At 42.3% G+C, this 12,857-nt stretch overlaps 1 protein-coding gene across 2 annotated transcripts in view; it reads right to left on the bottom strand.

Moving 5' to 3' along the window:
• Positions 1-266: 266 nt before the first annotated feature.
• dus2 (dihydrouridine synthase 2) overlaps positions 267-12,857 on the bottom strand; it is a 109,710-nt gene continuing 97,119 nt past the window's right edge. For both annotated transcript variants that reach the window (XM_060837733.1, XM_060837734.1), the window contains exon 16: positions 267-3,492. In XM_060837733.1, coding sequence (XP_060693716.1) covers positions 3,264-3,492 — 229 coding nt within the window. In that variant the 3' untranslated portion in view covers positions 267-3,263. The remainder of the gene's footprint in view (positions 3,493-12,857) is intronic.

Genomic DNA, 12,857 nt, shown 5'->3' with positions numbered 1-12,857 from the left:
AAATCTGCACGTATTCAATGTGTGCTCTTATCCACACATTTGTTGTGTGCAGTTTCAATATTTTATGCAATAACATTGTGGAAACTTGAAAATATTTAATTCTGAACTGCTTATATATGAATTATTCTTTCATCTCTTTGTGTCTCTCACTTCATGGCTCAATGCACCTTTTATTATAAGGCAACTCCATCCATGGATCTGAAGTACAGGATGAATTTATGGGCGTGTACCACTGATAACATTGAATACTGCAGCTCAATCACAAACCTGGTTTAATTTCCAAGATTTTATTATGACTCACAGCATATAATATACATTTACAATATATTTGGAGCCAACTAAGCAGATTCTTATAAATTAATGGCAAGTCCAGTTGCAAAGGCATGCAAATTAATTCAACTCTGCACTTGATCACTTGTTCATTCAATTATAAATGCCATCCAATAGGTGAGGATAACAATAATATGGGTCAGGAGTTTCCCCACCACCCCAATATCACTTCAGCACGTGACTATCCAAGATATCAAAGGTGCTACAGTACTTTTGAGTCCCGCACAGTTTGTGTGGTATTTTCTCCTAACAAAAAAAGTGAAGGGAAATGTGGCAAGAGGGGAAGATAATTAGACAGGAGGGCTTCAGGAAGATTCCTGCTGCTTTCCTGTCATTACAGGAAGTAAATTCTGGACAGGAAAGCCCAAGTTCAACTTTTCCACCTTGCGAATGTTTGATGACCTGCAGTGGTCAATTCACAACCGCATAGAGGCCTTATCCTGTCTCCACAGCAATTACTTCAACTCCACACAGGACGTAAGAGTTGGCCTAGCTTCCAGGTTAATCAATGGGGGCAAGCTGCCACTTTGGAACAGGGAAGGATTTCCCTTGAATTATATTAACTTGCGCAAGACTGGATCGAGGTCAGAGGGATGTCTGGTCAAAGCCAACTCAATTCTAGGGACAAGTTTTTCAATGATGCATATTTTCAATGGCTTCCTCCCGTGCCAGTTCTTGGGACAATGCCAATATCCTGCCTTACGTGGAAGTCAAACTTACTTCACAGAAGTTAATACGATTTTATCTATCATAAATAATTAATATTTGACAGTCAATAACGAATTCAAGTTTTTATCCAACAGTTTACTTGGGTGCTGAGACCTTGAAAAAATGCATAATGTTCTTTCTGTAATCATTTTAGACAAAATATTTCAATTAAAACTGCAAAATAACTGTTGGACTCATGCCAGAAAGCTCTTCAACACAGTCATTTCTACAAGTTATGAGTGGGCCTCCATCACTTACATATCATGTTAAAATCTGCTGTCATTAAAATGCCTAAAAAGTAATTTGAATGAAAAATGGAAAAAGACTGAAGGTGGTTAAAAAAAAAATCAGCTCAATGAGAAATTTGACAGAAAATGTCCTGGGGCAGGCCCGAGGTAGTACACTGTTTTCAGACTGGGGGAGGCAATGGTGAACGATGATCCTGGGAAAGGTGTGGACTGAAGCTATGAGAGAGGGTGAGCAGAGGGACCCAGGCTGATAGCAGCCTCCTGTAATTTTGTGGGAACCCATCAACACGATTAAATATGTAATCAGGCCCTTATGTTTATCATAGCACCCTGATATGCATCTTATGAAGGGTTTCCCATCAGAAACAGACAGGCTTCTTCAGTCACCCAGTAGCATGCTCCAGTGAAAATGAAAGCAGATTGATCATTAAGATTAGTGACTTACTGAAGTTGACGCAACACTTGTTGAAGCTATGTAACCACAGTGAATGGATTAGAATTGACTATCTATAAACTTAATGTTGGCAGAAAGTCACATCCTTCAGTCACCAACATTATTAGGAATAGGAAACACTTAGCACAGTTTCAACACCAAGGCACTCCAGTATTTTCAGTTACAGAATTGTTCAGAGATGCAAGATCAAATTCCATGCACCCATGGTCACAGTGGTGACTTGATGTTCACAGGCTATTGAATCAGGGATCCAGTGATTCAGTGGCCACACTGTGATCCCTGTCTGGCAGTTTCCCCAATAGGAGTACAAGTTTGCAGAATTCACTTTCAAAATTTCACTTTTGAATTACCTTCAAAAGAATGAAGGAAAAGAGGATCATGGGAGTTGGAAGATAGTGTGGTGAAGCCCCTCAACTTTCTATAGGTAAGGTGAGAATTCTTTCTCAATGTAAACAGAACAACAGCCTTACTGTCATTTCATGTGCAAGCCATATTAGACAATAACAGCGTAAGGTACAGGAGCAACACAAAGTTCTAGTCTGTACACAGATTCATAACTGGATCATATACAGAAAATAAATGTGTTGGAGAAAGAACTCTCAGACAATATGGACTTAATGGTGCAATAAAATTCCTATAGTTACCTACAAAACACTGGAATTCCAACACAGTCGCACATTTTAGGCTGTATTCAAACTATAGCGAGAATTCAAATAATAAAGGAACTAGCATTAAGGAATTCTCATCAGAGGCAGGAAATATAAGTCGTCATGGAAAATCAATGCCTTAGGAATGATGGGTGCAGCTCTGTAAATTACAGCGAGGCTGTAGTGAGTGAACAACTGAAGAAAGAAAAGAGACAGAGGGAAGTGGAGAGAAAATCGGGAATTGAAAAGTAACAATGTGACGGAGAAGACAAACTAAACAAAAGGAATAAACAGAAATGGTGACACTGTAGGACCAGGAACTGACTATCAGTCATTTCTTAATATCCATAAAACCCAGGAGGGAGAATGTTCATCTACATACTTTTTTGGGAATGCTCATACATTTCGGAAAGTCACCGAAATAAACCCGAGGAGTGGGGGAGGTAATGACATTTCAGAAAAGTCTGTGTTTGATACAACAGCTAAGAGTAAGATTATATGTTTCACAAAAATTTCCAGGTCGTAAGTCAAGGCACAGAACGGCCTGTGTAGAAACGAAGCCACATCTAAAGGGTATTAGATTACATGACTTGGTGGGGTAAGTGGGTTGAAAACTATGCAGCAATTTGTATAAGGCAGAAACCAATCGGGAAAGAAAACAAACACTAGATTTCTCTCTGCAGTTTCTCCAGCACATCCAGGCACTGCCTTCCTCCCAAGGCATGTGGCCACCACATTAAAACAGTATGCAATATCTATGGAGCTGATTGAAGATTGGCCATAAGAAAAGCAAAGATGGAGTATGAGCTGGATAAAAGTCTTTATAAATAACCTTCCGAATTGTACACGCCACCTCATACAACTCCATTTATTGCATCACAGCATGATGTCCTTCGTTTTGTTTTCGTCTGTGATGGACTGTTTTCTTTTATTTGTGTTCAGAGATGGGAGACCGGTAGTTTCTGTGCCATTGGCGATTTCCTCATCCCTTTTTCGCTTACACTTCAATGGATTTTCTCCATCACACAATCTTCCCTCAGAGAGTCCAAGAGATCGCAGACACACTATAGCTGAGGATTGTTCCACTACCTTCTTTGTCTTATCCCTGAGAAAAGAAAAGAAAAACGAGGCTCATTTCATAAATAGACGAATTAGGAGCTGGAGTAGGCCATTTTAACTTAATAGCCTCCTCCATCATTTATCAAGACCATGCTGGTTTGATTGTGGCCTCAAATCATGCATTGACTCTACTATCAAACTCTCTCATAGGGAGCAAGTTTCAGATCATTATCATTCATTTATGTGTGAAAAAGGTCTTCCTCACATCTCCCTCCACCTTTTGCTGAAAGCCTTAAAATCTGCATTCTTTGCTCCTCGTATTATCAGTGAACAAAAATAGTTTTTCCTCGTCTACCTTATCTAATCCTGTAATAATCTTATACCAACCTTTCAAATCTTCCCTCAATCTCTTGTGCTCCAAGGAGAACAACTCCAGCTTCTCCAATCAAATCCTGTAACTAAAATCCCTCATTCCTGGAAGTACTTTGGTAAATCTCCTCTGCAACTTCTCAAAGACCCTCACGTCCTCCCAAAGATGTGGTGACCAAGCTGAGAGAAAACACTCAATTTGAAGCCTTTGAAATCAAAGAACTATACAGCATGGAAACAGACCCTTCGGTCCAACTTGTCCATGCCAACCAGATGTCCTAAATTAATCTGTTCCCATTTGCCAGTATTTGACCCATATCCCTCCAAACCCTTCCTATTCATATAACTATCCATTGCCTTTTAAATGTTGTAATTGTACCCAGGCTCCACCACTTTGTCTGGCAGCTTGTTCCATACATGCACCACCTTTGCATGGAAGTTGCCCCTTAGGTCCCTTTTAAATCTTTCCCCTCTCACCTTAAAACTATGCCACCTATTTTTGGACTCTGCTACCCCAGGGAAAAGATCTTGTCTATTTATCCTATGCATGCCCCTCATGATTTTATAAATCTCTATAAGGTCACCCCTCAGCCTCCGACGCTCCAGGGAAAATACTCCCAGCCTATTCAGCCTCTCCCAATAGCTCTAAACCTCCAACCCTGGTGACATTCTTTTCTGAGCTAAGTTTCACAATATCCTTCCTATCGAGGAAAACCAGAATTGCACGAGGTTCAGGACAACTCAACAAAAACTGAAAGAACCGCAAATGCTGAAAATCAGAAACAAAAACAGAAAAAGCTCAGCTGAGGAAGGATCACCAGAACCAAAACGTTAACTCTGCTTTCTCTCCATAGATGCTGCCAGACCTGCTGAGCTTTTCCAGCAATTGTTCAGGATAATTTCCCTGCTTTTGTATTCAATGCCTTTACATACATAGTGCAAGTTTTCATATACTTTGCTAACAACTCTCTCAATATGTCCTGCCACCTTTAAAAGCCTATGCACACCTAAATTCTTCTGTTTCTGCACACTCTTTAGATATTTGTCACAAAGTCTACATGGCATCTGCTTAATCACCTGCCAAAAGGCAGAAGTACACTTTTCTATATTAAACTCCATCTAACACTGGCCTGCCACCTGTATGTTGTTGCGGTCAATTGGTGTTATTCTCACTGCTCGTCACTCCCCAGGTTTGGTATCATTGGCAGAGCTTGCAATTTTACTCTGCAATCCAATATCCACTGCATATACACATACCTATCAAAGCACTGGGCCTGGCACTGATCACTGTGGTCTATCACTGTTCACTTTCCTATCTGAAAACTATCAATGACTACAGACTTAGTTTATTTTTGTTCTTAAGCCTTTTTCTCCAAGTTGACAATCATCCTCCTCTTCCATAACACTACTTTTTCAACAAGCTTTTTAATATATTTTGTCAAAGTCTACACAGACCACAGTCACTGCGTTCCCTTCATGAACCTTCTGTATTTCTTCATGAAAAATATTCAATTAAATTGTAACGTTTGATTGCTTTATCCTATGAAAATTGTTATTACTTGACAAAGCCAGCATTTATCCAAAGAATTACTGAGCGTATAATGCAATGGCTCCAACAAAAACTTGAAGTTGAATGGAAATGTGATCCTAACTAAATGTTATTTTAAACTAGCTGCATAAATGCTGCAGTGTACAGCAATCAAGCAAGGACTAATCGCATTCCAAAGAAATTCAGTATGTGACTGATTATCATTTGAACATATGGACCCAATAAAAATTAACCCTCAATCAAACAGATTACAGAATTGCTGGACTCAAACCACAAAGGGCAAATTAATTTATTAAGGTCATATTTTTTCAAAGCAAAACAACTCTTAAGCAATTAATTCATAAATAAATACATAAAAGAATCATGCAAAGTTTTCAAAATTCAGGCAAACTTCTGAATATTCCAGATCAGGAAAAGAGTGTATATCAAGTCAGAACTTGGGCAAATGATAGCATTGTTGTTTTGAGGGTTTTTTTCCTTATGTTAATCATTTGCTTGGAGCTCAGTTATTTGCTGCTACCAGACTATAAATAGTTGCAGTTTACCCTTGCACATTGTACCAGGCGAGAAAGACTAAGGAACCATGCCAATATTAGTGAACATCCAGTCTCTTGTTAAAATGAACTTCGGTTAACCCTCAGATTATTAACTGACTGGACAGAGAGTCAGGATCAAGTAAAATTTCACTTGCTCACACAGCTGGAAAACAAACTGATTAAACTTTCTGAACTTGTGTTGGTTCCTCTTTAAAGTATAGGTGCTGGAAAAGCATAGCAGGTCAGGCAGCATCTGAGGTGCAGGAAGGTCAACTTTTCAGGTAGGCCCCATCATCAAGGCCAGGGAGGGTGAAGGGGGCTGGGGCTGATGGAAAGGTAGGTGGGAAGGCTATAGTTAGATGCTGGTGGGAGGTGATTGTGATAGGTCAGTGGGGATGATGGAGTGGATAGGTGGGAAGGAAGGTGGACAGTTAAGACAGGTCAAGAGGGCAAATCTGAGTTAGAGGCTTGGATCTGGGATGGGGTGGGGCGAGTTGGAAACTGGTGAATTCAAAGTTGAGGCCATTTGTGGTTGTTGGGTCCCATGGCAGAAGATGGGGTGTTCCTCCTCCAGTTTGCGGGGTGGCCTTGTGAAGGCGGTGGAGGAGGACCAGAATGGACATAACATGGAAGGGGGGGGGACAGCGGGGAGCAGGGGTTGAAGTGGATGGTCACAGGAAGGTGGAGTTCGTTGGTGTGGATGGATCAGAGATGTTCCTTGAACTGTTTCGCGAGTTTGCACTTGGTCTCTCTGATGTAAAGGATAAATCGAGAGCGCCCGATTTAATAAATGAGGCTCGAGGATATACAAGTAAATCACTGCTGGATTTGGAATGACCCTTTGGGGCCTTGGACAGAAGGGAGGGGAGAGGTGTGGGCACAGGTTTCACACCTCTTCTGGCAGCAGGGGTAGGTGCCAGGAGTGGAGGAGGAGTTGGTGGGGAGTGTGGACCTAACGAGGGAGTCGCAGATGGAATGGTCCCTATGGAATGCAGATAGGGGCGGGAGGGCAAAGTATTTTTGGTGGTGGGGTCTGACTGTAGGTGGTGAAAATGGCAGAGGATGATGCATTGTATCTGGAGATTAGTGGGGTAGAAGGCGAGAATTAGGTGGATTCTATCCTTGTTGGAATTGGGGGTGTGTTTGAGGGTGGAGGAGCAGGAAATGGAGGAGATGCACTGGAGGGCATTGTTCATCATGTGGGAAGGAAATTACAGTCCTTGAAGTGGGAAGCCATCTAGGATACCCTGGAGTGGAACTGCTCCTCCTGGGAGCAGATACGACGGAGAAGAAGGAATTGGGAGTAATGGATAGCATTTTTACTGACCGGGGTGGGGGGGGGGGAAGAGGTTTGGGCGGTGGTGGAGTTAGGAGGAGGTGTAGTCCAAGCAGCTGTGGGAATCGATGGGTTTGAAAAGAAAACTGTCAGTTGCCAGAGACAAAGACGGAAGTCCAGGAAGGGGAGGGAAGTGTCGGAGATGGTCCAGGTAAATTTAAGATCAGGGTGGAAAGTTTTGGTTAAGTTGATGAACTGTTCAAGCTCATGGGAGCACGAGGTGCCATCAATACAGTCATCGTAGTGGAGGGAAAGGTGGGGGATGTTGCCGGCGTAGCTACGGAAGAGGGACAATTCCACATATCCTACAAAGAGGCAGGCATAGCTGGGGCCCATGCATGTGTCCATTGGTTTGTAGGAAGTGAGAGGGTTCAAAGGAGAAGTTGTTAAGGGCGAGGACCAGCCCCAGCATCACTTCTCCCCCTATTTATTTCCTAGCCCCCTTCCCTGTCCCCAGTTCTGATGAAAGGTCCTGCCAATTTTCCTGCTCCTCAGATGCTGCTTGTCCTGCTGTGCTTTTTCCAGCGCCACAACTCTGACTCTCTAGCATTGCAGTCCTCACTATCTCCTGGTCTCTTTTTAGCCCCATTCTTCAGTTTAGCTCCTTGAATCATTGCACAGTGTTGCTCAGCTCCAGAGGGAGGGGGAGGCAGGTCAGCACCCACGTAGTAGAGCTATTGCTGTCCTGTATCTGATTGCTGGTGCGAAATGCCCACTATATTATCCTGTACTGTGGGGATGCACCAAAAGCCCAGGCAGCAGTCAGCTATGTGGGAGTATGCTGTCCATCAGTGCTGGGCTGCTCCATGACATTGCATGGTGATAGATAAACCTAACTGCAAATTTTCAGAGAGAGCTGTCAGAGAGATGTACAGCACGGAAATAGACCCTTCGGTCCAACCGTCCGTGCTGACCAGATATCCCAACTCAATCCAGTCCCTCATGTCACTCAAATACACAAGATATGGTTCAAGTAACTTTAAGATTAAGTATAGGTGCACATGCAAAGAAATTCTCAATAATAAAGTTCTGTTATAAAAGTAACAATGTCATATTTAAAACTCTGAGCTTCAGAACTAGCCATTTTCTGAAAGCGAGTGGAGATATGAAATAGAATACCTGCAGAATCACAGTACAAGAAAAAGCCATGTCGCTTGTCTAGTCTCCACAAGAGAAATGAGTGGCAGCACTACTGTCTTTGTAACAGGAACTTCAGACCAAACAGTCCCCGCAATTGGTGCCTGGACTCTGGCTTGATGTTCATGACTGCGATCCAGAAAGATGTTCATATCTGGCGGGTGAGGGAAACCCATGTCTCAAAGTACAGGAAGAGTGTACCTAGAAACACTACATGTGTAGGGCTAACTGTTCTAGGAATGCGAGACTCATTGGCAAAAAAATCAACATTTCTTTGCCCATCTCTAAAGTTATGTTGAGTAGCTGACGGTGAGCCACTAACTGAATGTACCTCTGTCTGTGTGGTGCAGGGACACGTGGATTGGGCCTACCACTGAAACTGGCCTGAAGTCAAAGTTAACAAATATATTGCTGAATGTCAATCCAGAAAGAAGAGCCAGGGCCATGGTCATGATGCATTACCCTCTTCTTCTCCCTCCTCAGAAAGGTAATGACGCAGTGGTATTATCACGATTGACATTGTTATCAACCACAGTTTCATGGAACAGCATTAAAATCTTTTATCCAGTTTTTACTGAATAAAATTCCACTGTCTGTTGTGATAGGACTCAACTCAGTCTCCAGAACATTACCTTAGTCTCTCAATAAATAGCCTAGTGTCCCTTAGGGAAGGAAACCCCCATCCCGATCTGGTCTGCCAGACATATAACTCCACTCTCACAGCAATGTGTTTGACTCTCAACCGGCCTCTATATCGGCAACTAGGGATGGGCAGTGAGTGTTGGCCGAGACAGCAATGCCCATATCTAATGAATACATTTTATTAAAAAAATGGTTTGCTGCTTTCTTTACACCAATCACACTACCCTTTTCCAGCACTCAACTCATGGCAACTGATCCTTGCATGTTCATTTCCGGAAACACTCAAGGTTCTGTCTTTGTTTCCCTTCTCTTCCTCACTGTATGTTGGTCCTTGGAACACAAGCACATGGGCAGGCCATGAATTGTGACGCTGAGAAATGCAGCAGCCAAAGTTTAGATCAAACTATCCATTAATTTGTTTTGCTAATATCTATTTGAAAAGAGGAGAAAGTGAGGACTGCAGACACTGGTGATCAGAGACGAAGAGCGTGATGCTGGAAAAGCATGACAGGTCAGGCAGCATCTGAGGAGCAGGAGAATCAATATTTTGGGCATAAGCTCTTCATCAGGAAGCTCGAGACGTTGACTCTCCTGCTCCTGAGATGCTGCCTGACCAGCTGGGCCTTTCCAGCACCACACTCTTTGATTCTATTTGAAAAGAGTGTAATAGTTAATATGTAGATCCCTAAAGTAAAGCTGTGAGGTCTTTAACTGCACATATCAGGACAGTCTGTTCCTTGGTAGTTACAGCTTTAAACTTGCTCATCATTTGATTATGTAGCTTTCAAGTCAAAATTCCTGTGCTCTGATGTTTCAGACAGAATTTATTGTCTGACATGGCAGGAATGATAGCCCCCCTACTGCTCAACATCATGAGATGCTTTATCAAAATATCTGGCTATGGGCTTTCCAATTGCTGAAAGTCTGCTGCTTGACTGAAATCTGCTGGGAAGCCAACATTTCTAGAAGTGCTCCAAAGGAACTGTTTATAATCTAGAAGGGAAAATGAGGTTTAGAGATTTTCGAAGCCTAAACGTTTCTCATATTTTTGCAACTTAAATTATCTACTTAAGATTTTATAAATGCCACTAACATGGCGGGTGGACTATTACAAACATTTGCTCTTCGATTCTGTGAGAATAATGTACTTCATAAAGTTGTTTTCTTCCCTGCCCTCTTTGTCATTATGCAACATTACAGCCTAAACATACAACCTGCCCCAAGCGCTAAGTCACTGCTATTCTGAACTGATTGGCAGGATGTGAGAGAGAGTAGGACATCAGTGATTTGGTCTCCAACGTTTCTGTGGGAATGCGCTTGGCTCCTGGCCAGCTCGTCCTTTTCTTCCCGCCAGCTTTTATTCCCAAAGGACAAGGGTGTGGGATATTGGACTGTACCCTTTTCATGATGAAATAAAGGCCGAGATAAGGAGTGGCACCATGCAATCTGACCTCAAATGGGACAGCAGGATAAGTCTCCTCTGAGTTGATCACTGGTAAGCACACACAAAAAAAACCCCGTAACAAAAGGATAGGATCAATGATCATTCTCCTCCAGAAAAACAAAGCCAACTGGAGCATCCCTAACTTAGCACAGTCCATATCCACACAGGAGAAACCTCCAGCCTCCAAAATGTCGTTCCAATGAATTACTGGGAGTCGAGGGAGCCCTATCCATTCTGGCGGTGATGTAGCTAACACCCCAATCTACACTTCCCATCACCTAACAAGCATCCCCAACAAATTCCCATCTGCTCACATTCTGAGTTCAATGCCTGCAGTTATTGGGGTTACAGAAAGTCGACACTGATTGAGTTCGAAGTGTTGCGATGACTCTGACTTGTTGCAGCAGGGAAATCTCCCAAGTCACAGAGGGGCCATGGACACAGATAGAAGTTATTTTGTACCATGCTGCCAAGCAGAACCGTGATGATAATTCCCCGAATTTGTTTCACCAGAAGAGAAGACATCCACTCAGAACTGTCTAAATTGTTAATGCAGTAAGTTCATTGTTGGCCACTCACCTTTACAAATGTAAAACAAATACAACTCAGAAAGATGAAACAAAGGGCTCCATCTGCTGGCAGTAAGAGTTCAAGACAATGTCAGTGTTTTTTTTTAAAATACAAAATCAGCATTGCTGGCAAGGTTGGCATTTGTTACCATCCTGAAATACCCTTGAGAAGGCAGTGATGAATCGGTTCCTGAACCACTGCAGTCCACGTGATGTAGATACACCCACCATGTATATGGAAGCTCCAGGATCTTGACTTGGCTAGAGTGAACAATCAGTGATATAATTCCAAATCTGGATGGAGAGTGAGTGAAGACAGGTGCTGGTGTTCCCATGTGTGTACTGCCCTTGTCCCTCAAGGTGCTGCAGGTTCAGGGTTTGGAAGGATGATTTGAAGCAGCCTTGAGGGTGATTTGTTGAAGTAATCTTAACTACAGTATACAATTCTGCAATTGTGCACAGTTGATTGAGGAAGTGAATGTTGGATGGAGTACCGCTGATCAAGTGTGCTGCTCCGTCCTGGATGGGGGTGAACATCTGAAGTGCTTTTGGAACCACAGTCATTGAGGCAAATGGAGAGCATGCAGCTGAAGTGTTGACTTGTTGTTGGTGAGGGGGACAGATTTTGAGCAATCAAGAGATGAGTTATTCCCTGCAGAATTCCTAGCTTCTGATCTGGCCCTTTCACAACCATTCATACAGTAGGTGCAATGACGTTTCTGGTATTGATAGGTGGGAAATTCAGTGCTGTTAATGACATTGAGTATCAAAGAAATATGGATTATTTGATCCTGTTTGTTATGACCAGGTGAGGCGGGGTGAATGGGCTCCTCCCCAGTTGGGTTGCAGCAAAGATTAAGTTATTTTTAGTACGTGGCTTTATATTTCTCCAATTAATGTGTGCTTAACTATTTCTCCTGTAAGCAATGAGCCATTACAACATTTACTTGAGTGAAAGAGAGAGCAATTTTATTACCTGCTAATCCAGAGAAAAATAATAAAGGCACAACATCAAGCAAATGGACTCTATGCAGTCACATCAGCACTCCCCCCACCCCCTCAACTTCTCTCACATACACACACGTACCAAGCTAAAAGCAAGATAAAACGAAAATATCGTTTTTTTAGTAAAAACTAAAAATGCTGGAAATCACAGCAGGTCAGGCTGCATCCATGGAGAGACAGCAAGCTCACTTTATGTGTCAAGATGATTCTTTATCAGAGCTCTGAAACGTTAGCTTTCTCTACCTCCACAGATGCTGTCTGACCCATTAGGATTTCCAGCATTTTTCTGTATTCAGTACAGATTCCAGCATCTGCAGTAAGTTGCTCCTTCATTGTTTTTGAGTCCTTGGTCATCCTCGAGGCATGAAGTTTTAGCTCAAAACCACGGTTGTCTACTTGGCTTCTTGGATCATCAGCTGGAGTAAAGGTCACGGTTACTTTTAAAGGTTGCAGCTCTTTGCTGTTTTCATTAGCAATCGGGTGGATTTCTTTGAGGAACAGAAAGAGAGTTTTCTCTCATCTGCTTCTGTTCTGTAGTCTAAAATCCATCTCTCCTGTTCTACCAAAGCAACTCTTCAAAATAGCAACTGGTTGTACATATCCTGTTTGGTTTTTGGACTTAACAATTGCATGGATGTTTCAATTTTTCATAAGGATGTTAATGAGACACAAAATGAGGACTCTTGATGGTTTCATTGCCTTTGGCTAAAATGTTAATTTCAATGTAAGCCATCTCTTGTTTAAGCTACATTGATTTTATTAAAGGTGGCTATTTTAAATTAATACTCTCAGTTCCTCTTTAAAGCCATTCCAACATTTCAATG

Source organism: Hemiscyllium ocellatum, chromosome 17 (assembly GCF_020745735.1).
Source record: "Hemiscyllium ocellatum isolate sHemOce1 chromosome 17, sHemOce1.pat.X.cur, whole genome shotgun sequence".
Classification (NCBI taxonomy): Eukaryota; Metazoa; Chordata; class Chondrichthyes; order Orectolobiformes; family Hemiscylliidae; genus Hemiscyllium; species Hemiscyllium ocellatum.
The sequence above is the reverse complement of the archived record's forward strand: the minus strand, read 5'-3'. Positions and strand labels throughout refer to the sequence as shown.